Raw genomic sequence first — 25,160 nt, 5'->3', positions numbered from 1 at the left:
GTATCTCAAGGTCTTGTTCATGAGTGAGGGTAGGGGGAAGCAGGAGTTCGACGGATGGATCAGGGCAGCATCAGCAGTGATGCGGACGCTAAACTGGTTTGTTGTGGTGAAGAGAGGGCTGAGTCAAAAGGCAAGGCCCTCAATTTACTGATCCATCTACGTTCCCACCCTCACCTATGGTCACGAGCTGTGGGTAGTGACCGAAAGAATGGGATTGTGGACACAAGCAGTCAAAGTGAGTTTTCTCCGCAGGGTGGCTGGGCTCTCCCTTAGAGACAGGGTGAGAAGCTTGGTCATTTGGGGAGACTCAGAATAGAACCGCTGCTCCTCCACATTGAAAGGAGTCAGTTGAGGTGGTTCGGGCACCTTGTTAGGATGCTCCCTGGACCCCTCCCATGGGAGGTTCTCTGGGCATGCCCCACCGGGAGGAGACCCTGGGGCAGATCCAGGACACGCTGGAGAGATTAAATCTCTCGGCTGGCCTGGGAATGCCTCAGTATTCCTCCGGAAGAGCTGGTGGAGGTGGCTGGGGAGAGGGAAGTCTGGGCTGCTCTGCTTAGGCTGCTACCCCTGCGACCCGGATAAGCGGCAGAAAATGGATGGATGTGTATATATATATTTTTTATATATATATATATAATGTGTGTGCGTATATATGTGTATAGTACTGTGCAAAAGTCTTAGACACATGCAGTGAAATGCTGTAGAGCAAAGATGCCTTCAAAAATAATGAAATTAAATGTTTCTACATTAAAGACGTACTATAAAGATCAGTAAGCGGTAATGCATGAAAAAAAGTCAATGTTTGGTGTGAGACGACCCTTTGCACTACACTTTTTTTGCTCATGTTTCCACATACCCGTACCATCATGTTCCTGAGTCTGTGAAGATCTGACATGTTTTTGTCATCTGAGTAGGCTAATTAATCCACTGAGTAAAAATCCTTTTGCCATCAGTCAGATCAGGTCTGAGCTGAACTGTGTAGTGCAGCAGGCAGTGAACCTCAGAAGCACACCTTTTAGTTACAACACTGAGGTACATCTTGAGGTATGTATTCTTTAAATACATATACCAAATTTCAAAACCTTTGCTTTGCATTTTTTTTTTGTCTGGATTGTTGAATCTTCATGACTGCCAAGCAAATATGAATGAAAAACTAATCGTGAAATCTTCTTGTCTTGGGAACCCAGGGCTACTAATTTGTTCACTGCTGTTTAATCACTACATACCACTATCTATATATGAACGATATATTGACTATTACACTTAGATTCCAAGCATTATTTACCAAGATGATGTTTAAGAAAAAGTTGTTCCTCAGAAAATAATGCACTTTTTCTCCCCTTGGACCAACACTGCACAAAGATAAACAACACTAAAACACTGAAAATACATTGATCGGCTATGATTGCAGGAGTGCATGAGGTGCATGTCATAATTTTTATTTAATTTTTATTTATTTATTTTTTAAACGCATACCTAAACCACCACCCCTTCCCCGACACACACCTATTTCACTCCAGCACTGATGTTCTGGATGACTTTCAACAACTTCTCAGATCCATCACACACTTATGACTGCCTTATATGACTCTCCACAGCTCCAGCACTTCTGCCACACCACAAAAACATTTTCCAAATCTGTGTTTGGATGCTTTAACCCTTTAAGGCCTGTGATTGATGCAATGCCATGAAAATTCATAGATGTTGTTTAATAGTTTAGGAATTATTTGGTGGAGACGATGGCTGTAATGAAGACTAATATTGTCAAGCTCAAAATAAGTCCAAGGCCAGGATTAGCCAAGATCATCAAATTCTTTCGAGGTCAAGCCTTTTTATTCATCTAGTTGACTTAATTCATGCACTGTGCCAATCATTAGGCTCTGGGTTCCAGAAGAAGGAATTACTTCTCACTTCTTCAAACTTTGTGCATGCAGAAAGGAAAGACAACACCAACATTAATTTCACAACCTCTCAGTCAAGATCAAGACCATATTTACTGAGAACAATCCTTAAGCTTGAGTTAAGTCTCTGTACAAATGGAAAATTTCTAAGTCAATACAGAGACTGGACCCGAGTCCTGTAGCCCTAGCACAGAGACATACTTTAAATTATATCTTGTCAAAGACATCCATGACTTAATGGGACAAAAATAAGCTTGCACATCATCTCATATTTTAGCAGTAAAAACTAGTTTTGTTTGGATTATAAACCAGTACTCTACAAAAGTTTTTTGCTCACTGTCTGATTTACCAGACAGAGGTTAGTACTTTAAACAGCAGATGCAGAGATTTCAAACAAGTCCTTATGACCAGTCATAGATTTTGTTGCTCCTTAGTGATCGAAACATTCATTACAATATACCATAGGATTTAACTCTTCCTGTGATGTACAGAAAGCCTTTGGGAACAGAAACAGTTGCCAAAGAATGGACTCTTTTTCCTTAAAAAAAAAGCATGTGTGTCTAAAATAGATAAATATAATAGTATAAATAGAGTTGATATAATAGTATAAATAGAGTGAAAGCAGAAGAGATCTCACGCTGCTCTTGTCTTCATCTCACAGTCAGGACGTATTATTTCCAGTTCATGAGCATGCATATACTCTTACTCACTGCCACTTTCTCAGACGATGATGTATAAATTTCACTTCTATATTGAGGGATTTGATTTTTCTGACACATTGGACATATTGTCATCCACAAAGTAGTGTAAAATTTAAAATCAGAATGCATAAACCAGAATTTACAAGGTTTTAGAGAAACATGACAAAGAGATAAACAAAGAGACAAAATGAGGGTGGATAGCCAATTCTCAAAACACACAGGAAGTGTGTGTGTGTGTGTGTGTGTGTGTGTGTGTGTGTGTGTGTGTGTGTGTGTGTGTGTGTGTGTGTTGGTCTCCTCAAGATTAGGAATATCCGACAGTTTTGACATTATGGGGACATTTGGTTTGGCCCAACAAGGCTTTTTTTTTTAAAACTTTGGTTATTAATGAGAGAGAGAGAGAGAGAGAGAGAGAGAGAGAGATTTTCAAACAGGTAGATGAACTGTAAAGGACAGAAATAAACAGTAACAGTAAACAGCAGAGATATTCCTCACAAGCCCTCTCTCTAGCTTTCATTCGTCTTTCCTCCAGAGAATCTACATATCCTGCAGCGGTCTGCCATATATCCTGACTGGCCCTTTTTTCTTGCCCTCAGAGCCCCTCATTATGTCTGTAGGGTGCAGTTTCCCACTTCCTGCTTCTGGGAGCAGAAAGAGGGGGAATAGGAAGCGGCTTAACAGAATCTGGCAGTGGAGGTTAGAGTGGGCTCAGGATTCAGGGAGTGTGCTCAGCTCGAGGAATTCTGATGTGCTGAATGCGCCAAGGTGCTGAGTGTGTGGGAGCTTAATATAGCATGAGCAGGTTTTTCCACTCATGTTCCATGCTCTTGTATTCATGAGTACTGCCTCTCAGGGTCTTGTCTAATCTTAGACTCTATCTAGATTAGCTGTGACATGTGAGCGAAAATGTATATGTTAAAATGGGTTTCTCATTGAAAATTCATAAGAACTCACATGAGCTTTTTTTATCCAATAAAAGTTACAAATGGTGCATTCATATAAAATGTATAGAAACTACTCTTTGCACATTTTATTCCATATGACTTTTTATGAGATTGGCAAGCGCACAATTGTGTGGCCGTGTTCTCAATAGGAATATGATTTCTGCCGAATTGTAATATTTGAATATGTATAAGAGTTAATGGAATGGATGAATGGATCGTCAATTAACCACTAGGAGAGGAAAAAAATTATCATCCTTAATGTACTGTAATCAAGTGTCATTTTTTTCAGCGCATTCAAGCTTTATTCTTATCAGTGGCAGTGTACACGTTTGTGTGAGAGCGAACAGAAATAAGCACACAACAAATTGTTTACTGAATATCAGTTCGATATTTCACCCTTTAGATCTGCTATAGCAGCGTGCACTATGATGTCAGTTAAAATACCATCATCAACTTTGTAAAAGTTCTAACTGCTGCAGAGTTAAAAATCTCATTGAATTCATTCAGAAATTTAAGTGCTCACAGTGGCAATGTGTGATAAACATTAATCTGATGGTCAGTACAGATATGTATTTGCACATGCATAAAAATACTTCCATGAATCTTCCATTTGAGAGTGGCATCTGATGCAAAATGGAAAGCACCAAGAACAGTTGCAGTGTGCTAGAATTGTGTCTGGTCTACAGTACATTGGGCTTAATCTGTAAATCTGATAACCCAAGCCCAAGCTACCTGATTTGTGTCCATTGTAGTTTAAACCTTTTAATGGAGACATCTAATAGAGTATTGAGCATCATCAGAAATCTATTATTCCTCTGTTGTCCCATGAATTGCATATCTGGCTGCCCACTCCTACTTACATTAGTGTAAAAATTGCCCCGAGGCTTTCTTTCTTTCTTTTTGTTTTTACTCCTGACGTTGCTGTCTGCATCCAAATATTGACAGACATTGCCTTTATTTTTCAAAACCATATTTCTCACAGATTTCATGTTGATGTGTAATGAATACACTAATAGGGCTTTCAGTATTCAGATACTGGTGCCTCAAACAGGTACCCATGCCTCATTTGTGGCATCCAACATACACTATATGCCTAAATATTTGTGGGTGCCTGATCGTATCACCCACATGTGCTTTCTGAAGATCTCATTCCAGATATAGTCCCCCTTTGCTGTTGTAATAACATCCACTCTTCTGGGAAGGCTTTCCACTAGATTTTGGAGCGTGGCTCTGGGAATTTATCCATTCAGCCACAAGACCTTTGGTGAGATCAGGCACTGATGTTGGGAAAGAAGGTCTGGCATGCAGCCAGCATTTGTGAGGGCTCTGTGCAAGCCACTTGAGTGGCTACTCCAAGTCTCAGCAAATCATGTCTTCATGGACCTCGTTTTGTGCACAGAGGCATTGTCATACTAGAACATGTTTGGGCCCCTTAGTTCCAGTGAAAGGAAATTGCAGTGCTACAGCATACAACTTTCAACTTTGTGGCAACAGTTTGGAAAAGGCACACATATGGGAGTGATGGCCAGGTGTCCACAAACTTTTTGGCCATATAGTGTATTTGAACATGATGTGATATGCCAAATATTGTTTATAAAATACCTCTGCCTTGTTGCTCTACTTGGCCATTGTTGTCAGGTAAACCTACAATACAGGGTCATGTAGCAGGTATACAATCACTGACTGCAGCCTCTTGGTTTCCATGGATACAAGTGACTTTTTTTTTCCTTTTTTTTTTTTAGTAATGGACCATTCTTCGTATTGAAGTGGGACTAGAGAAATAGTATAAGTGAATCAGGCACAGCACCATTGCTGAGATTATCACCCAAGTGTCACTGCTCAGATAATAATAATAATAATAATAATAATAATAATAATAATAAACCAAACCAAAGATCTCCACCAGTAGAGGTGCTAAAACCACTGGGCTGAAAATAAAGGCCTGAAAATTCATTCTCATCTCATCTCATTATCTCTAGTCTCTTTATCCTGTTCTACAGGGTCGCAGGCAAGCTGGAGCCTATCTCAGCTGACTACGGGCGAGAGGCGGGGTACACCCTGGACAAGTCGCCAGGTCATCACAGGGCTGACACATAGACACAGACAACCATTCACACTCATATTCACACCTACGGTCAATTTAGAGTCACCAGTTAACCTAACCTGCATGTCTTTAGACTGTGGGGGAAACCGGAGCACCCGGAGGAAACCCACACGAACACGGGGAGAACATGCAAACTCCACACAGAAAGGCCCTCGCCGGCCACGGGGCTCGAACCCGGACCTTCTTGCTGTGAGGCGACAGCGCTAACCACTACACCACCGTGCCGCCCCGGCCTGAAAATTAGGTTGAAATTTTTGAGCAGTCTACACAAGTGTACTCCTGCAATGCTGCTGTGTCTCATACTCATGCCAGCATGACACACTGCCATTGTCAACATTAACTTCCTTTCCATTAATGAATGGAGTAGAGTGGTGCTAACAGATGGCAACAGTCAGGCTACAGTTGGTCATTGTACAGATTTGGTAAGTTTACCTGATAAAAAGGCCAATGAATGTAGGCCAATGAAAGCATTAGAACGACTAGTAAAACACATAATATGCATGTGGTGCTGGCTATGTATTAGTGTTGTAGTACTTCAGGCCTCCATGTTCTCATCTCATCATCTCTAGCCGCTTTATCCTGTTCTACAGGGTCGCAGGCAAGCTGGAGCCTATCCCAGCTGACTACGGGCGAAAGGTGGGGTACACCCTGGACAAGTCGCCAGGTCATCACAGGGCTGACACATAGACACAGACAACCATTCACACTCACATTCACACCTACGGTCAATTTAGAGTCACCAGTTAACCTAACCTGCATGTCTTTGGACTGTGGGGGAAACCGGAGCACCCGGAGGAAACCCACACAGACACGGGGAGAACATGCAAACTCTGCACAGAAAGACCCTCGCTGGCCACGGGGCTCGAACCCAGACCTTCTTGCTGTGAGGTGACAGCGCTAACCACTACACCACCGTGCTGCCCGGCCTCAATGTTCTACTACTCAATAAGGAAGTAGACTGATATTCCTGTCTGAGATGCCAGTGTTTGAATACTGAAATCACTATCTGGTTATTGCTTATGTATCATATCATGACATTACATTACATTACATGGCATTTAGTAGACACTCTTATCCAGAGCAACATACAATGAGTGCAAAAATCAGGTACACGAAGTGCTGAACTTCTAGACAAGAGAGTTCTAGTGCCAACTGAACAAGTGACAGCAATACCTAGTGTAATATGCTGTTGAAATGCCAATACTCAAACAGCCAAGGAAACAAACTCCCATCACTACCACATGAAGTCACTGAGAAAATATGAAAAAAAGAAAAATTGCATCAGGCAACATACAGTGGTGCTTCAAAGTTTGTGAACCCTTTAGAATTTTGTATATGTCTGCATAAATATGACCTAAAACATCATCAGATTTTCACACAAGTCCTAAAAGTAGATAAAGAGAACCCAGTTAAACAAATGAGACAAAAATATTATACTTGGTCATTTATTTATTGTGGAAAATGATCCAATATTACATATCTGTGAGTGGCAGAAGTATGTGAACCTCTAGGATTAGCAGTTAATTTGAAGGTGAAATTAGAGTCAGGTGTTTTCAATCAATGGGATGACAATCAGGTGTGAGTGGGCACCCTGTTTTATTTAAAGAACAGGGATCTATCAAAGTCTGACCTTCACAACACATGTTTGTGGAAGTGTATCATGGCACGAACAAAGGAGATTTCTGAGGCCCTCAGAAAAAGCGTTGTCAATGCGCATCAGGCTGGAAAAGGTTACAAAACCATCTCTAAAGAATTTGGACTCCAACAATCCACAGTCAGACAGATTGTGTACAAATGGAGGAAATTCAAGACCATTGTTACCCTCCCCAGGAGTGGTTGACCAACAAAGATCACTCCAAGAGCAAGGCGTGTAATAGTTGGCAAGGTCACAAAGGACCCTAGGGTAACTTCTAAGCAACTGAAGGCCTCTCTCACATTGGCTAATGTTAATGTTCATGAGTCCGCTATGAGGAGAACACTAAACAACAATGGTATGCATGGCAGGGTTGCAAGGAGAAAGCCACTGCTCTCCAAAAAGAACACTGCTGCTCATCTGCAGTTTGCTAAAGATCACATGGACAAACCAGAAGGCTATTGGAAAAATGTTTTGTGGACAGATGAGACCAAAATAGAACTTTTTGGTTTAAATGAGAAGTGTTATGTTTGGAGAAAGGAAAACACTGCATTCCAGCATAAGAACCTTATCCCATCTGTGAAACATGGTGGTGGTAGTATCATGGTTTGGGCCTGTTTTGCTGCATCTGGGCCAGGACGGCTTGCCATCATTGATGGAACAATGAATTCTGAATTATACCAGTGAATTCTAAAGGAAAATGTCAGGACATCTGTCCATGAACTGAATCTCAAGAGAAGGTGGGTTATGCAGCAAGACAACGACCCTAAGCACACAAGTCATTCTACCAAAGAATGGTTAAAGAAGAATAAGGTTAATGTTTTGGAATGGCCAAGTCAAAGTCCTGACCTTAATCCAATCGAAATGTTGTGGAAGGACCTGAAGCGAGCAGTTCATGTGAGGAAACCCACCAACATCCCAGAGTTGAAGCTGTTCTGTATGGAAGAATGGGCTAAAATTCCTCCAAGCCGGTGTGCAGGACTGATCAACAGTTACCGGAAACGTTTAGTTGCAGTTATTGCTGCACAAGGGAGTCACACCAGATACTGAAAGCAAAGGTTCACATACTTTTGCCACTCACAGATATGTAATATTGAATCATTTTCCTCAATAAATAAATGACCAAGTATAATATTTTTGTCTCATTTATTTAACTGGGTTCTCTTTATTTACTTTTAGGACTTGAGTGAAAATCTGATGATGTTTTAGATCATATTTATGCAGAAATATAGAAAATTTTAAAGGATTCACAAACTTTCAAGCACCACTGTACACTCAACGGCTACTTTAACAGGAACTTGTTCTTGATTCTAAGATTCCTATTCTTGGCTGACAGGAGTCAAACCCATTGTGGTCTTCTGCTGCTGCATGCTGAGATGCTTTTCTGCTCACCACGGTTGTAAGAGTTGCTATGAGTTACTATATCCTTCCTGGCAGCTCAAACCAATCCGGCCCTCTGACCTCTCTTATTAACAAGGCGTTTCCACCCACAGAACTGTCACTCACTCAGTGTTTTTGTTTTTCGCATCATTCTGTGTAAACTCTAGAGACTGTTGTGTGTGAAATCCCCAGGAAATCAGCAGTTTCTAAAATACTCAAACCAGTCCATCTGTGGGCGGCACGGTGGTGTAGTGGTTAGCGCTGTCGCCTCACAGCAAGAAGGTCCCGGGTTCGAGCCCCGGGGCCGGCGAGGGCCTTTCTGTGCGGAGTTTGCATGTTCTCCCCGTGTCCGCGTGGGTTTCCTCCGGGTGCTCCGGTTTCCCCCACAGTCCAAAGACATGCAGGTTAGGTTAACTGGTGACTCTAAATTGACCGGAGGTGTGAATGTGAGTGTGAATGGTTGTCTGTGTCTATGTGTCAGCCCTGTGATGACCTGGCGACTTGTCCAGCGTGTACCCCGCCTTTCGCCCGTAGTCAGCTGGGATAGGCTCCAGCTTGCCTGCGACCCTGTAGAAGGATAAAGCGGCTAGAGATAACGAGATGAGATGAGTCCATCTGTCACCAACATCCATGCCACAATGAAAGTCACAGAGATAACAGTTTCTCCCATTCTAATGTTTGAAGTGAACATTAACTAAAGCGCTTGATTTGTATCTGCATGATTTTATACATTCTGCTGCTGTCAAGGGATTGGCTGATTAGATAACTGCATAAAACAGCAGGTGTATGGGTGTCCCTAATAAAGTGGCCTGTGAGTGTCATGATGTCGAGCATAGTACTATTAAGGTGTGAAAGCTGGAAATTTTAATTTTGAAAAAAAATATCTTGGTAGTTGGCAGATGTTACTCTGGTCACTCAGTGGTAAGTCTTTGGGTTATTGATCAAAAGGTTGGGTCCTTAATCCTGAACTGCTCTGTTTTATTCTCTCTCAAGTGTATGCATTTCAAGTGTTTGAAATAAAAGCATCAGCCAAATGAACAAAATGTAAACTATGCAATCAGATCTTAAGGTTTTGGTACAAAAGTGAAATTATACATTTCCAACATCATTCAGTACACCCAAAGTAAAAGTCTTAAATTGCAATGGACACAAATCAGGTAGCTTTAAGATGAGCAGATTGAGCTCATTTTACACCAGAAGTGATGCTGCACACATGGCACGACTCAGCTACTCTGCTTTTCATTTTAAGCTCTCACATGGAGCATTTATTTCAGTCTTTTCATTTCCTGGTTTAGTAAATATAATGAAAAAAATTGTATTAACCCTGGGATTATTACACAATATGCTGCTGAAGTTTCATTAATCGAATGAGATTTTCACTCCTGCAACAAGCAACACCAGAGCACACATTGCTATAGGCTGATTTTTTCCCTGTTTAATATTTCTGTTCATTATTTCTCTATATTAAAACTGTCGAAAAAGTCACAATCATGTGTACTACCACTAATAGGAAGAATGTTTCATTTCAGTGTGAAAATGATACTTGATTGCGCCATGGCACAGAACGACAGGATGCAAGTGCAGATGAATGGTGTTTTAATAAAAGTTTGAAAAGGCAAACAAATCCAAAACAATGATCAGAAGCATTGTCAACAAACAGGCAGAGTTCAAGCGATGTGCAAACAGGCATAAATCGGATAATCCAAGAGGGAACATAAATGAACAGGTACACGTCGTACACAGAAATGGCAAACATAAATAATGGCTTGGTAATGAACAGCACAAACCAGAACAATATTTCGCAAAGTGTGTCTGAGTGCAGAATCCTTAAGTCATGTGTGAGTGTGTGGCAGTGATTGAGAACAGGTGTCTATAATTTGTACTCAGGGGACGGGGATCAGTGCAAAGCATGATGGGAGTTGTAGTGCGAGGCGTGTTGTGCAGTAAGTGAACGTACAGGTGACGGAGAACGGGCAGTAAAAGTGACAAACAATATTAACGAAGCATTTTAATTGTTTCTTTTTCTTTTAGTAATTAACCGAAAGAAAAGTTCAGTAACTCTTACAGATATTCAAATATTAAAATTAGGCAGAAGGGCCCATCCCTACTATTTCTTTTTAATCCCTACACCCCTACTACTTCTATTCAATCCCTACATCCTGATTAATGTATTTCTATTCAATCCCTACATCCCTACTATTTCTATTTAATCCCTACATCTCTGCTACTTCTATTCAATCCTTACATCCATACTATTTCATTTTTTGTGAACAACTGTTTTATTGAAATTATAATTTCACCCAACAAGGTCAAACAGGGGCGGCACGGTGGTGTAGTGGTTAGCGCTGTCGCCTCACAGCGAGAAGGTCCGGGTTCGAGCCCCGTGGCCGGCGAGGGCCTTTCTGTGTGGAGTTTGCATGTTCTCCCCGTGTCCACGTGGGTTTCCTCCGGGTGCTCCGGTTTCCCCCACAGTCCAAAGACATGCAGGTTAGGTTAACTGGTGACTCTAAATTGACCGTGAATGTGAATCGTTGTCTGTGTCTATGTGTCAGCCCTGTGATGACCTGGTGACTTGTCCAGGGTGTACCCCGCCTTTCGCCCGTAGTCAGCTGGGATAGGCTCCAGCTTGCCTGCGACCCTGTAGAACAGGATAAAGCAGCTAGAGATAATGAGATGAAGGTCAAACAGTGCAAATATCTTTAACATACCCCTCCCTCCCTCCCCCTGGCGGCGTCCCCCCTCCCTCCCCCCACCCTTCTCGGTCTAGTGTCTTACAATCCTACGATTTGCCTTTATTCTGAACTGAGCAGGTCCGTTATAGCCGAAGCGGCTCTCTTCCATGAGTCCAGTGTAGAACTTTTGGCTTTGTTCACCCGTGCTGTAGACATTTCTAACATAACCACATCCTGAAAGTATTCCAGCCATTTCCTAGCGTACAATTTGTGAGGGGGTAGCCAACGTTGTACTACCAGTTTTTTGGCAGCCATCAAGCCAGCCAACCAAACCTTGCGTTGTTTCTCAGTCAGGCCCAAATGTGAATCGTCATTGAGCAAAAGGAGAGTCGGCTCCAGAGGTACAGGTTTATCAATCATATTGGATAAAGTCACTGTTACCTTCCTCCAAAAGCCATAAACCTCTGGGCAGTCCCATACCATATGCTTAAATGTTCCCAGTGTGTTTAGGGAGCACACGTCACAGTTTGGGCTGGTCGACAGCTTCATATGAAATCTCAAAAGTGGTGTCAGATAGGCCTTCTGACACAACTTATAGTGAGTCACGTCCATACTATTTCTATTCAATCCCTATATCCCTACTATTTCTATTCAATCCCTCCATCCCTCTTACTGTACTTCTATTTAATCCCTGTATCCCTACTACTTCTATTCAATCCTTACATCCCTACTATTTCTTTTCAATCCCTACATCCCCACTACTTCCATTCAATCCCTCCATCCCTCTTACTGTACTTCTATTTAATCCCTGTATCCCTACTACTTCTATTCCATTCAATCCCCTACTCAAAAGTCAAAGTCCCTCTCACGCCAGAATCTGGTCTTCCCAGGTAGTCTCCTGTCCCAGTACTAACCAACTCTTTAAGGCATATGGGTGCAGCACCGATCTCTGTTTTGATAGCCCTTGGCCTCTCGCCTATACAGCTAGGGTTACAGTGGGGAGCTAGTCCTCTGGTTACTGCAAGAGTTTGACTTCCCCACTCGCATCTGTATTGCAGTGTGCCTTGCCAGATGGCAGTAGGTGCCATTTTTATGATGGTCTTTGGTATGACCCAACCGTGAGTAGAACTCGCAATCTCCCGGTCGAGAGGCGGACACGCTAACCACTAGGCCAACTCGCAGTCCAACCCCCTACTACTTCTACTCAGTCCATACATCCCTATTACTGTACTTTACTGTACTTCTACCGTATTTAATCCCTGTATCCTACTACTTCTATTCAATCCCTACAGCCCTACTGCCTCTATTTAATTCCAATATCCCTACTCTTTTTTAATCCCTACATCCCTACTCCTTATATTTAATCCTGACACCCCTGCGTCTTCTGTTTAATCCCTACATCCCTGCTACTTTTATTCAATCCTTACATCCCTACTACTTCATATACCAGTACATCTGTTTTTATGATGAGTAAACTAACATTTGGAAGTGAAAGCAGGAACTTAATTTCTACTCATCTTTTACAGAAAACATAATAGTTTTTGGTTTGAAAAGGATGTTTTCATCAACCTTGTTAGTTTTAGTCCTGATCAGTGACTATAACAATTGCCTTTTATTATATTATTGCATCATGAATGGTAAGGCAAATCAAAATCTTTATTCCAGTTAGACATTTCTGTCATGTTTTCCTTGTTTTGCCTTATTTAATGTAACTGATATGACAACACATCCTCTGGGAATTCTAGTCAACAGCAGCCATGTCTTGGTTTAAAGAAAGGAAAGAGTTAACAGTGCAAAAACATACGATGCAACTGGACAAATTTGAATGTCAGTTGTTGTTGTTGTTGTTGTTATTATTATTATTATTATTATTATTATTATTATTTGGTCTTAAAAAGAACAACTAGTGTTTTGAAGAACCCTAACAACCCTCGAGTTGTAGGAAATAATTGTGCACATATGTTTTTTGTGTTTGTGTGTCAGAGAGAAAGATGCTTACAGTGCTCTGAGGAGCTGAAAATAATGCACTCAGTTGTCTTGCTTGCATTCTGGGTCTCAGAGCTGTTGTGCTATTATGCTGTGGTGTGTGCCTCTTTCATTCATAATAGATGTTGTAATGGATGGTTTTAGTGTTTGGAGCACCCTATTGGGACTTAATACACTACCCTAAGAAGTGAGAGGAAAATTTTGATTATGCTGAAGTGACGAGGTACTAGTATAGCAAAAAGAAAGAAAAAAAACAGGCCAAGTTCACAGTAAAATTCCCTTATGCACATTTACATAATCCTCTGATTGTGAGAATTTAGTGTGGAAAAGCTGGAAGTGAAAGAAAAATCTATAGTGCTCTTTCTTTCCTTAATCCAGTTACACAAACTGCTTGGTATTTGTCAGCAGAGGTGCAGTGAATCAAAAACGAGAAAAGTAGGCATGTGTGGAACAAGGATGCTTGTGCATCTATATGTGCCTATCCTTTTTTGTTTCACGTTCATCAATTTTTAATGTAATCTTGCTTTGAGGTTGAGGGTGTTTGCATTTTCTGCAGTGGGGGATGTGGGGTGATCCTTCTGTCTGTGTGTACCAGTATGCTGATATTAATTTATTTCAGCTTCAATGATTTGATTTATTTTACCAGAGTGTTTTGACTGGCATCCAGTCCATTTTAAAACCCTTTTATATGTCAGTTTATTCTCTTGCAAAATTCCTAGGTCATTTCTTCTGTACGTTTCACAGAGAGACTTTTGAAAAGTGGGGTCAGGAAGCTGGAACAGTATGAGACTACGGTACCACTGCTACTGGATGGAAAAAAGCAACGCTCAATCAGCCTGTTTCGCTCGAAGGTAAGACCAATATAAGACCAGCTAGTGCCACAAATTATATGACATAACATATAAATAATGCAAACCTAAAAGCCATTTGAAGTCATACAACAGCACGATTATTATAGTGGCTGTGTATATGTGTGTGATTATTGATTTTTGCATCACTACTTTTAACTTCTGAACCAATAGGGTGAATAATTCTCATACAGAACGTGTATGTTTTCCATTAATAAAGGCAATACACACATTGCTGTTACTGTTCAGAAAGTCACCTTCTGATTTACACAGATCATCTGATGTAGTCCAGTCAAATCAAGTCAGTTTATTTACAGAGTGCATTTAAAACAACAGAATTTGAGTTAAAGTGCTGTACAATAAAAAGCAGAAATAAAGACAATACATACAGCAATACTAAACAGATAATTAAAAATAAGAGCATTAAAAATAACTATTACCACCACCCCACATACAATTACACACAAAGACAGAGGAGAAGAAATGCATCTTAAAACAAATTTTAAAAATGTTGACAAAGTGAGAAGACCTAATGTGGAGAGGAAGATCATTCCACAGCCAAGGGGCAACAACTGAGAAAGCCTTGAGACTTCAGTCGAGATCTTGGGACTACAAAGGGTAGTTGGCTAGATGATCTCAGTGCTGAGTAAGGATGATGGTCCAAATATATTGTGGAGCATTAAAAATGAACAGCAAACTTTTAAACTCAATGAAGAATCTCACTGATAACCAGTGGACAGGCTAGGACATTTTTCTAATGCCAGTTAAAAATCTAGCTGCTGCATGTTGAACCAACTGAAGGCGAGGTAGTGCACATTGGCCCAGACTCACATATAAGGAGTTGCAATAGTGATAAATCATGTAACTATTTCCAGATCCTTCTATGAAAGAAAAGCTTTCAACTTTGCGATTTGCCTCAGTTGGTAGAAACTGGAATGAACTACAGTGGAAAATTTTGTCGAAGCCTAGAGATGACTCAAAACTGATACCAAGGTTCCTGACATCATTATGGATGATGCTGATAAAGAACCTAACTGAGTGCTGGTTTCAGCAGTAGAGGAGCTAAGGCCGAAGATAATGACCTCTGCTCTATTTTCAATTTGTTGGAAGAAACTTTGAGCCATCCGGCATTTGATATCACCAAGGCACTCTACCAACTTTCTTCTGGATGAGGTAATGTCAGGGATCACCAGGGGATACAGCTGAGTATCATCAGCATAACTCAGCATAACAATGATAAGCAACTCCATGTTTTTGAAAAATGGACCCCAGAGGGCAGGTATAGGGCGAATCAAAGAGGGGCCAAAATGAAAATTTGTGCAAAGCCTTGTGTGAGAGGAGCTGGCTGAGAGAAATTACCATCTATGTTAACGGACATAGTTCTACCCTTAAGGTACTCGTATTCGCACCACAACAATGTAATTCGATCTGATGTAACACTGCAGTCATCTATCACTTCTGCGTGATACCTTCCTGTACTTATTTTCTGGTACACTATAGTCCTCGCTCTAAATAATGTGTGCAGGAAAATGATAGTGTGTGGAGTTTCTGACATTGCACTCCTAGTTAAGGTCATTTCAGATCAAGCACATTTCTGAAGTAATTTTTAGTTACATGTACAGTACAATTTCACAAATTTTTAATATTCGCTAACCCGCTCGACCGTCTCTTCCGATGCTGGTGGTCATCCAGATTCTTTTGCCCTGCACAGACAGCCTTTGTCTTTGAACTTTTTGTGCCATGTCCAAATCTGCATTGCAGTTGATGCATTTTTAGAGAATCCTCTCATAAATGCATGCTGCACAGTCTTGTTCGACAGTGTTCGAGCGTACTCTAACACACAAAATGCCTTTTCTTTTCTAGTGAATGTCATTTCTATACCTAAAAAGATAAAAACAAAAAACATTAAACAAAATTTTGACCTGTTTCCATGCATGCTGTTAAAATTTAAGGTCAATTGAATGAGAATTGGCAAAGTCATTAGATCGTGAAATTATATCAAAATTTTTTAAACACCCTGTATATAAACACAAACATATATTGCATCTAACAACACAACTTCACCAGTTCTGCTATCACTGTGTATTTTTTCATTTCATGTGTAAGTAAAGTGTATACCAGTACTACTATGATGGCATATTAGGGCCATTCTAGGTTAAAAAAAATATGAAGCTCAGGTGGGTCGTAATATTCCAAGAAAATCCTCAGTTTATGAGATTAAAGCTGTACATTTATGAGAAAAAACTCAGAGATTCTCAGAGATTGTAAATTCATAAATTTGTGAGAAAAAAAATCACAAATTCAGAGATTAAAATTTCAGAAATTCCAACATTAAGAAGAAAATAATCTATAGTACAACAATGAGTGAGTATAACAGTGTTGTCAGTAGAGGTGCCGAAGTCAACAGCGCACATCGAACTACAAACATGGCCGTTCAGAACTACAACAGCCAAGATTCACAGTGCACCCTGTCACCAGAATATTGAACTCACCTGTTGCTCATTACCACAACGCTACTTAAGCCCCTCTCAGACATCACTTCAGTGTGAAGTATCATTCTGAGTTCACAGTCCATACCGAGCCTTGGTTTCCCTGCGTGGCATACTGTTATTGACTCTCGCTATCTTCATTTCATCTACGCTTCCTGTTTTGCCTACATCACCCTATTTGCTGATCGACCGACCCTCGCCTGCCTTCTGATTATGATTTCTGCTTCACAATTTGGCTTTGTACTGTTTGCTTGTCACTTCTTCCTGCAATTACACCAGTAAGTGCCTGCATCCTGACAGGATATTTCGCCTACAATGGATGTAGCGGATAGAAGCCAAACAAACCGCACTGAACGCTCAGGGAAGGTTGTTAGGAGAACATCAACAGATGCTTGCTGACCTTAACACATGGATGATGCAACTTGTAACTGTGATGTTGTAGGCCCTCCTTCCACACCCTGAGGCATCTTCCAGTGCCACATTGCAACTCCCGGCTCCCGAAAAGTATGCTGGAGACACAACTGCTTGTAAGGGATTTCTGCTACAGTGCTCTCTGTGCTTTTCCACCATGCTTCGTCTTTCTGATGAACACAAAATTGCCAAGTTTCTAACCTTCCTCACGGGTAAGGCTCTACTGTGGGCCAGTGTGGTATGGAGAAAAGGAGAACACACGACTTCTTATGAGTGCTTCCTCACGCTCTTCAAACGAGTGTTTGATCATGAACCTGAGGGCACTGAAGTCAGTGAAAGTCTCCTCACCATGCAACAGGGCACTAGAAGAGTGGCCAAATATGCTCTGGACTTTCAGACCCTTGCCGCAGCCAGTGGATGGAACGAGCTGGCTTTGAAAGCAGTGTTCTGTCAGGGCATCCGACCGGAGGTACTCAGTGAAATGGTGTGTAGAGATGAAAACATGACATTAGACTCTCTTATTGACCTGGCTATCCGGCTGGATCATCTGCTCACCAGTCGGCCCTCTCTCAAGGAACCCTGTGGGCAAGCTCATCATACAGAAGAGGGTTTACCGATGGAAGTTTCCCACACTCACCTGAGAAGAGCTGAATGAGAAAGGAGGAAGATGGAGGGTCTGTGCCTTTACTGCGGGAGTTCAGAGCACAGGATAAACCAGTGTCCCATTTGTCTGCCACACTCCAAGCCAGCAGAACCTCTGACTCATGTGGTGAGTCCCGATCATAAATTCAATGCACAGTCTTTCAAATTACCTGTATTGTTAAAACTGGTATCTTCCACACACATCCTGTCTGCATTTATAGACTATGGGGCAGAGGGAAATTTCATCAACTGCACGATCGTCCAGAAGTACGACCTGCCCACAGTCCCTTTGCAAAGTCTGCTCAGCATCCGAACCATTGATGGAGGACCCATAGGTGATGGTCAGGTTACTATCAGGACTGCTCCCATTTTCATTCAGGTGGGAGCACTCCATTCAGAGCAAGTCTCTCTACATAACTACCACTGTACATCATGACATTCTTCTGGGGTATCCTCAGTTACACCTTCATGATCCATTAATTTCATGGCATAACAAAGAAATTCTGCAATGGTCTTCCACTTGTTTTCAACATTGTCTTGCACGTTCTCAATTATGCATCTCTTCCATGTCAATTGAAACTCCACAGCCTGATTCCATCCACAACGTCCCAGAATGTTACCTAGACCTTAAGGAGGTATTTAGCAAAGGGAGGGCTTTTGGTCTACCACCTCACAGACCATACAAGTGTGCCATCGAACTTCTACCAGGTATGTCACCTCCACACAGTCGAATATATCCCCTGTCTCAGAAGGAGCACGCTGCCAGTGAAGAGTACAGCCAGGAAGCCCTCAAACAGGGATACATTCGTCCCTCCAAGTCCCTAGCTTCTGCTGGTTTCTTCTTTGTTGAGAAGCGAGGTGGCGGCCTCAGGCCGTGCACTGATTATAGAGGACTAAACCAGGTAACTGTGAAATACCTGTATCCCCTGCCTCTTGTTCCATCTGCCTTAGAACAACTTCGTTCAGCCAAAGTATTTTCAAAGCTTGACCTACGTAGTGCATATAATCTAATCAGAATCAGGAAGGGCGATGAACGTGGTTTTCCATTCAGTACAACCACTGGACACTTTGAATACTGGGTAATGCCATATGGCCTTTCTTCGGCACCCAGTGTGTTCCAGTGTTTAATTGATGACATGCTTAGAGACATGTTGGGACGATATGCCATAGCTTACATCGATGATATCTTAATTTATTCTCCAGATGAAGTAAGTCATATCAGAGCGGTTCAACAATTACTAGATAACCATCTATATGTAAAGGCTGAAAAGTATGAATTTCACCAAAAGCAAATATCCTTCATAGGCTAATATCATAAGCTCTGAGGGGTGAGCATATCCAAGGTATCCACTGTCATGTCCTGGTTTGTACCCACATCTGTCAAGGAACTTCAGTGATCCCTGGGTTTTGCTAACTTCTACTGTCGCTTCATTTGGGGTTTCAGCACAGTTGCAGCTCCACTCACTGCCTTACTTAAAAAGGGACCCAGGAGACTGCAGTGGAACCCCTCAGCTGAAGATGCCTTCAAGCGACTAAAGGAAATGTTCACCTCAGCTCCAGTTCTGCAACATCCTGATCCTACTAAGCCCTTCATTTTTTTTTCATCTACACGCTGTTTGCACTGTTATTGGAGTTGCTTTTAATCTCATTGTACATGTGTATAGTGACAATAAAGGCACTCTATTCTATTCTATTGTTGAAGTCGACACATCTGATACAGGAGTTGGAGGGGTCTTGTCCCAGTGGTGTGGCAAGAAACACAAACTCTGTCCGGTGGCCTTTTTCTCCAAAAAGCTCACATCTGCTGAAAGAAACTATGATGTCAGGAACTGAGAACTCTTAGCTATCAAACTCACTCTAGAGGAATGGAGACACTGGCTGGAGGGAGCCACTCATCCTTTCACCATCCTCACTGACCACAATCTTGAGTATCTCAAGAAAGTCAAGCATCTCAACCCCCATCAGGCCAGGTGGGCCCTATTCTTTACCTGCTTCAATTTCATGATCTTGTTCTGCCCTGGATCAAGAAACACTAAAGCTGATGGCCTGTCTTGTACCTTCTCACCATCTCACCAGGAGGCTTCTACCCATGAAATTCTCCCTTCCAACTGCTTCATGCAATCCATTACTTGGGACCTATACCAACAGATAAGAAACTCACAACCCAGTACAGTTCCAGTGAATCTCCCACCTGGTCTACTCTACATTCTGAAACATTTCTGTGGACGACTCATCACTTGGGCACACCTTTCCTGCAACCGGTCACCCTGGCAGCCAACAAACTTAGCAAATGATAAGTAACAAATACTGGTGGGAGAACATGCTCACAGAGGTTAGTCAGTTCATTACATCATGTTCCGAGTGTGCTCAAGCAAAAGTTCCACACACCCCACCAGCGGGCAAGTTCTGTCCCCTTCTGGTACCCCAAAGACCCTGGTCTCATATAGCCCTGGACTTTATTACAGACCTACCGCCTTCCCAGGGGAACACTACTATCATTGTTATCATTGACAGATTCTTGAAAGCATTAAAGCTATTCCCACTACTAGGCATCCCTACCGCACTCCAGACTGCCGAGTTATTATTTCCGCACATCTTCAGATGCCATGGCATTCCTGAGGACATAGTTAGTGACCGAGGGTCACAGTTCATTTCACAGCTATGGTCCAACTTCATGGAACAACTGGGAGTTTGTCAGTCTCGCATCAGGATATCACCCTCAATCTAATGGTCAAGTTGAAAGAGTAAATCAGGAGATTGGATGTTTATTGTGAATCTTCTGCATGAGAAACCCAGGGGACTGGGCACAGTTTATCTCATGGGCCGAGTATGCACAGAACTCTTTGAAGCACCCCGAGACACAACGGACACCGTTCCAGTGCATATTCAGCTACCAACCGCCTTTGTTCCCCTGGAATGATGCCCCAGCTCAGGTCCAAGCCATTGAAGATTGGTTCTCATATAACCAAGCCATCTGGGAACAAGTACATCAGTGCATTGAAACAGACAATGCTAAGTACAAGGAATATGCCGACAAACATAGGTGCAGCAACCCTGATTTCACTCCTGGCGACGGAGTATGGGTCGCAACAAAGAACCTCAGATCATCAGCACCTGTTGGAAATTGCAATCAAGGTATATCGGCCCATTTAAGGTTCTCAGAAGAATCAACAAACTCTCTTACAGGCTAGCGCTCCCCCCTCATAGTCGGATATCTCCCACCTTCCATGTTTCCTGTCTCAAGCCAGCTATTCCAGGCGCACTAGCTGAGAACCCTCCAGTCCAGGAACACCAACCACTGAGTCTAGAGGGTGAACCCATCTACCAGATCAACAGACTACTCGACTCTAGATGCAGAAGAGGTCTTGAACAGCTGATATTTAGCTGGATTTTATAGTTCCACTACCCAAATTTCTTATAAATGTACACCAACCCACACACAGCTAGACTGAATCCCAAATGGTTTCCTATTCTCTCTATATGAGCACTACATAGGATGTAATGAGCTTTTCTTTACCAAAATGTGAGCCTTGTACAATAAGAAAATGTTACTCAAATATTGTCTATAAGATAACTGTTTTGTGTGTTTGTGTTTTAATTACTTATAAAAGTGATAACATCTAAATAATGTGAAAATGAAATGTCATAAATGACACCCATTTTCATATATCCAAGGGTCACCTGATGTAGACAAAGGCAAAAAGTTTAGGAAGCAGCATTTGACAGACTTATAATGAGCTGCCTCAAGTATTTCACTTGAAGTATTTCACGTGGGATCTTAAAATACATCAATATTAAAGCATTAAGCATTGACCTGATCTGCCACATGCCCTTATGGAAAATGTCAGTTGAAATGCTTCTTTTGGCTCCACAGGGCTTTGTACTAATATCTGCCTTCTTAAGATTTCAGTATACTGAAATTTTTAAAGTAGATTTGGCAGATTTAAAGTAGAGAAGACTTGTGGAGAAAAGGAATATGAGGTCACGTATTTTTGTTTATCTCTTCTCAGAGTCCTCCAGCTTTACTACAGATATTGATAGAGGCAGGAGGCCAGCAGCTGATCCTCTCACTGAAGAAGAATGAGTAAGTGTAATCCAACAACATATAGCCTCCCAATATACTCGTATGAAATGTGAGAGAATGCCTACATACAGAAGCAGCATATACACGTAAGCCAAGATGTTCCACCACGGAACATTTACAGTTCAGAGATTTCTGATAGTTTCATTTGTTCTGCAGTACTAATCTAAACCGTGTGAGGGTGATGTGTGCAGCAGTGTGTGTGTGTGTGTGTGTGTGTGTGTGTGTGTGTGTGTGTGTGTGTGTGTACGCGCGCGTGGATACTTAGAAGCAATAAATTGCAGCATGCTGCCACTTTTCACAGTGACACAATTAAAAAGTCACACAGAGATACAGCAGCATCTGTGAAAAGACACTTAGGTATTAATTAAGAACTAATAACCCAAATACAGCTATCTGATGGTAAAATAAACTAAAAACAAACAAAAAAGACCACTTTTTTTTTTTTTGCTTTAGTTAATGTACATCTCGTTCACAAAGGAAACCAAAACATCCAAGGAAACAAACTGACAAGTGAGGCATTTCTGACTCCACAAATAAACTATTCTTTGTATGTCTTGAGTTCAGGGAGTTAAACTCTGCGGTCTCTATCCAGGGCCTGCTGGTATAAATGAGCTTGCTAAACCCATCTGTCTAAACCCATCTGTCTTTGAAATAAAATAAAATTTAAAAAGCTCAGTTTATGCATCCACAGTGACTTATTTGCTGTTAACAAATGACTTAACACTCAGGGGTTGATAAACCCTCTGGCAGGACAAAACAGAAATTTTGCTCAACCATTTCAAAAGCTTTGAGTTTTACATTAAGGAAAAAAAACATACTGTAAAAAGGTCTACTTTTCATATATATAAATAAAATGGGGCTGCAAAAGTAGGTATACAATAATGAAAAACAAAACGTTTGCACAAAACGTTAGTATTAAATGAACCCTAGCACCACTATTATAATACTGGAATAATCCTTACTGTATACCGTACCTACTTTTGCATCCCGTGTGTGTATATTTTATTTATTTTTTTTATATATATATACATACACACACCACTGTGTGGTGGTCCCAGATGCCTTCAAGCCCAGAGAAGTCGACAGCGCTTCTGTTTACATATTAATACAACTAACATAATTTATGCAGAGACGTTCTCGTGTGTGTGTGAGCGCGCGCTCAGTTTTTCATGCTCTATAATTATAGTTAAATTGGACGTGACGTGACATTTCGTGCACATTTTGCAACTCTTAACATTGCCTGTTAACATTAAACTCAATATCAATTGATTAACTACTGAGTAAAGTGATTGATGCAGTGAATAAAGGGATGGTGAGTCGTTTTGAACAATGGTGACTGCACCAGAGTGAGGGGTAAGTGGATTTAAATCTTCCAGAATGGTATTCGCTCAGTGCTGCAGTGAAATTTTGCTTTGCAGAAATGGATTTTGTGATATAACTTTATATTTAGAAGAGCCACAGGGGGATCGAAGATGTTTACCACAGTAGACTTGCCTCTTGGACCTCCCAAGACCCACTCCTGCCAAAAACAACGAGGAACTGTATGATTTTAGGTGTTTCACATGAGCCTTTTCCAGATCTGTTCTAAATGTGTTCTGAATCTCTTGCTCTTTTTATGTGCCTTCATGGTATCAGTTGATTAACTACTGACTAAAGTGATTGATGCAGCGAATAAAGGGATGGTGACTCACTTTGAACAATGGTGACTGCATCTGAGCAAGGGATAAGCGGATGGAAATCTTTTCATGGATGGAAAGTGCTAATGAATTCTCAAATCTGATTGGCCAGAAGGAGTTGATTAATTTTCAATAGCATCAGCTTTGACAATATAGCTGTCTGCAGGCAAAAATCAGGATTATAATCTTAACATGCTCATTCTAATATGCTCTTGTTTCTATAGTAACAACAGGGACTTGTATGGTGGAGGTGCCACAATGTTGGATAACAAATATGTGTATATGTTGATATGGTGAAGTTTGTGTGAGGAGAAAGGGGGGAGTATCATGGTTTTGTAACAGTCAGAAGTAAAGTTTTCAGGCATGGGAAAGTTTCTCAGTAACAAGAAACTTTTGTTTTTTGTCACATTTAAAACAGAAAAAAGGGACTGATGAGGGAATGACTGATTATAACTGTTATAATGTACAGTATATGGCCAAAAGTTTCCGGACACCTGACTGTCAAACCCATATGATTTACCTTCTTCAAACCATTGCCACAAAGTTGGAAGCACACAGTTGTTTATAATGTCTTTGTATACTGAAGCATTACAGTTTCCCTTCACTGGAACTAAGGGGGCCAAACATGTTCAGCATGACAATGCCCCGTGCACAAAGCACAGTCCATGAAAACATGGTTTACTAAGATTAGCATGGAAGGACTTGAGTATCCTGCACAGAGCCCTGACCTCAGCTGCACTGAACCCCTTTGAACGCCAACTTAAAATGCCAACTGCGTCCCAGGCCTCCTCAACCAACATCAGTGTCTGACCTCACAAAGGCTTTTGTGGTTGAATGAGCACAAATCCTCACAGCTATGCTTCAAAATCTAGCTTACTGCCTTCCCAGAAGAGTAGAGGTTATTATATCAGCAAATTGGGGACCAACTCTTGAATGGGATGTTCAGCAAGCAGACATGGGTGTAATTGTCAGGCTTGCACATATTTTAGCCATAAGAGGTACTAGCTTGTTTCATTGACCATTCCACAACATTGAGTGGAACTATAAATGGATAAAGTGTATGACACTGTAGTAATGCTCTGTGGTGGGTGGAGCACAGAAGCACGGCAGGCCAGAACTGAGTTCTCTAAACTCCTTTATTTAAGCTTTACAACTTTTGACATTCAGGACACTCTCCCAGTCACACACGCTCGCGCGCACACACGTGTTCTGGTTGGGGAGAGAGCTCCCTTCCTCTGCTCTCCCTCTCCTCTTATAGGGTGCGGTCACTGGGGAAGACACACAAACACAGGTTAATTCCCATCAGGTGCAGTGCTTCTGCCACTTACCTTCCCTGACTCCGCCCTCCATTCACAGACCGACGCTCGACCACGCCCCCGCTGCCACAGACACAATATGTTTTTCTTTAAATAAACATTATTTTAGCATTGGCAGATTTATAATTGGACTAAAACATTTTGGATGGTGCCATTATTGGAAAAAAAAATCAACTTTTGGGTTGATTGTTTTCCTATAACAGTCTGTTGCATGTGACTCAATAAATATACAGCAGTATGTTCAGTATTGAGTCACAGATACCTTCTAAAAGTATTCTGCTCATTCTTGCAGTTGACAGCTACTTCGTGCAGTAACACCATTAAATTAGTAGATGACGTAAATGAGATGAAGACTCGACTTAAATACCAG

At 41.5% G+C, this 25,160-nt stretch overlaps 1 protein-coding gene across 1 annotated transcript in view; it reads left to right on the top strand.

Annotated features, from left to right (window-relative positions):
* Nucleotides 1–25,160, top strand: part of LOC132894337 (disintegrin and metalloproteinase domain-containing protein 12-like) — a 234,502-nt gene that overhangs the window by 32,706 nt on the left and 176,636 nt on the right. Inside the window, exons 2-3 of the mRNA XM_060934018.1 lie at nucleotides 14,069–14,175; nucleotides 21,725–21,798. Coding sequence (XP_060790001.1) covers nucleotides 14,069–14,175; nucleotides 21,725–21,798 — 181 coding nt within the window. The remainder of the gene's footprint in view (nucleotides 1–14,068; nucleotides 14,176–21,724; nucleotides 21,799–25,160) is intronic.

This window comes from Neoarius graeffei, chromosome 11 (genome assembly GCF_027579695.1).
Source record: "Neoarius graeffei isolate fNeoGra1 chromosome 11, fNeoGra1.pri, whole genome shotgun sequence".
Lineage (NCBI taxonomy): Eukaryota > Metazoa > Chordata > Actinopteri > Siluriformes > Ariidae > Neoarius > Neoarius graeffei.
This window is presented reverse-complemented; position numbering and strand designations above follow the sequence as displayed.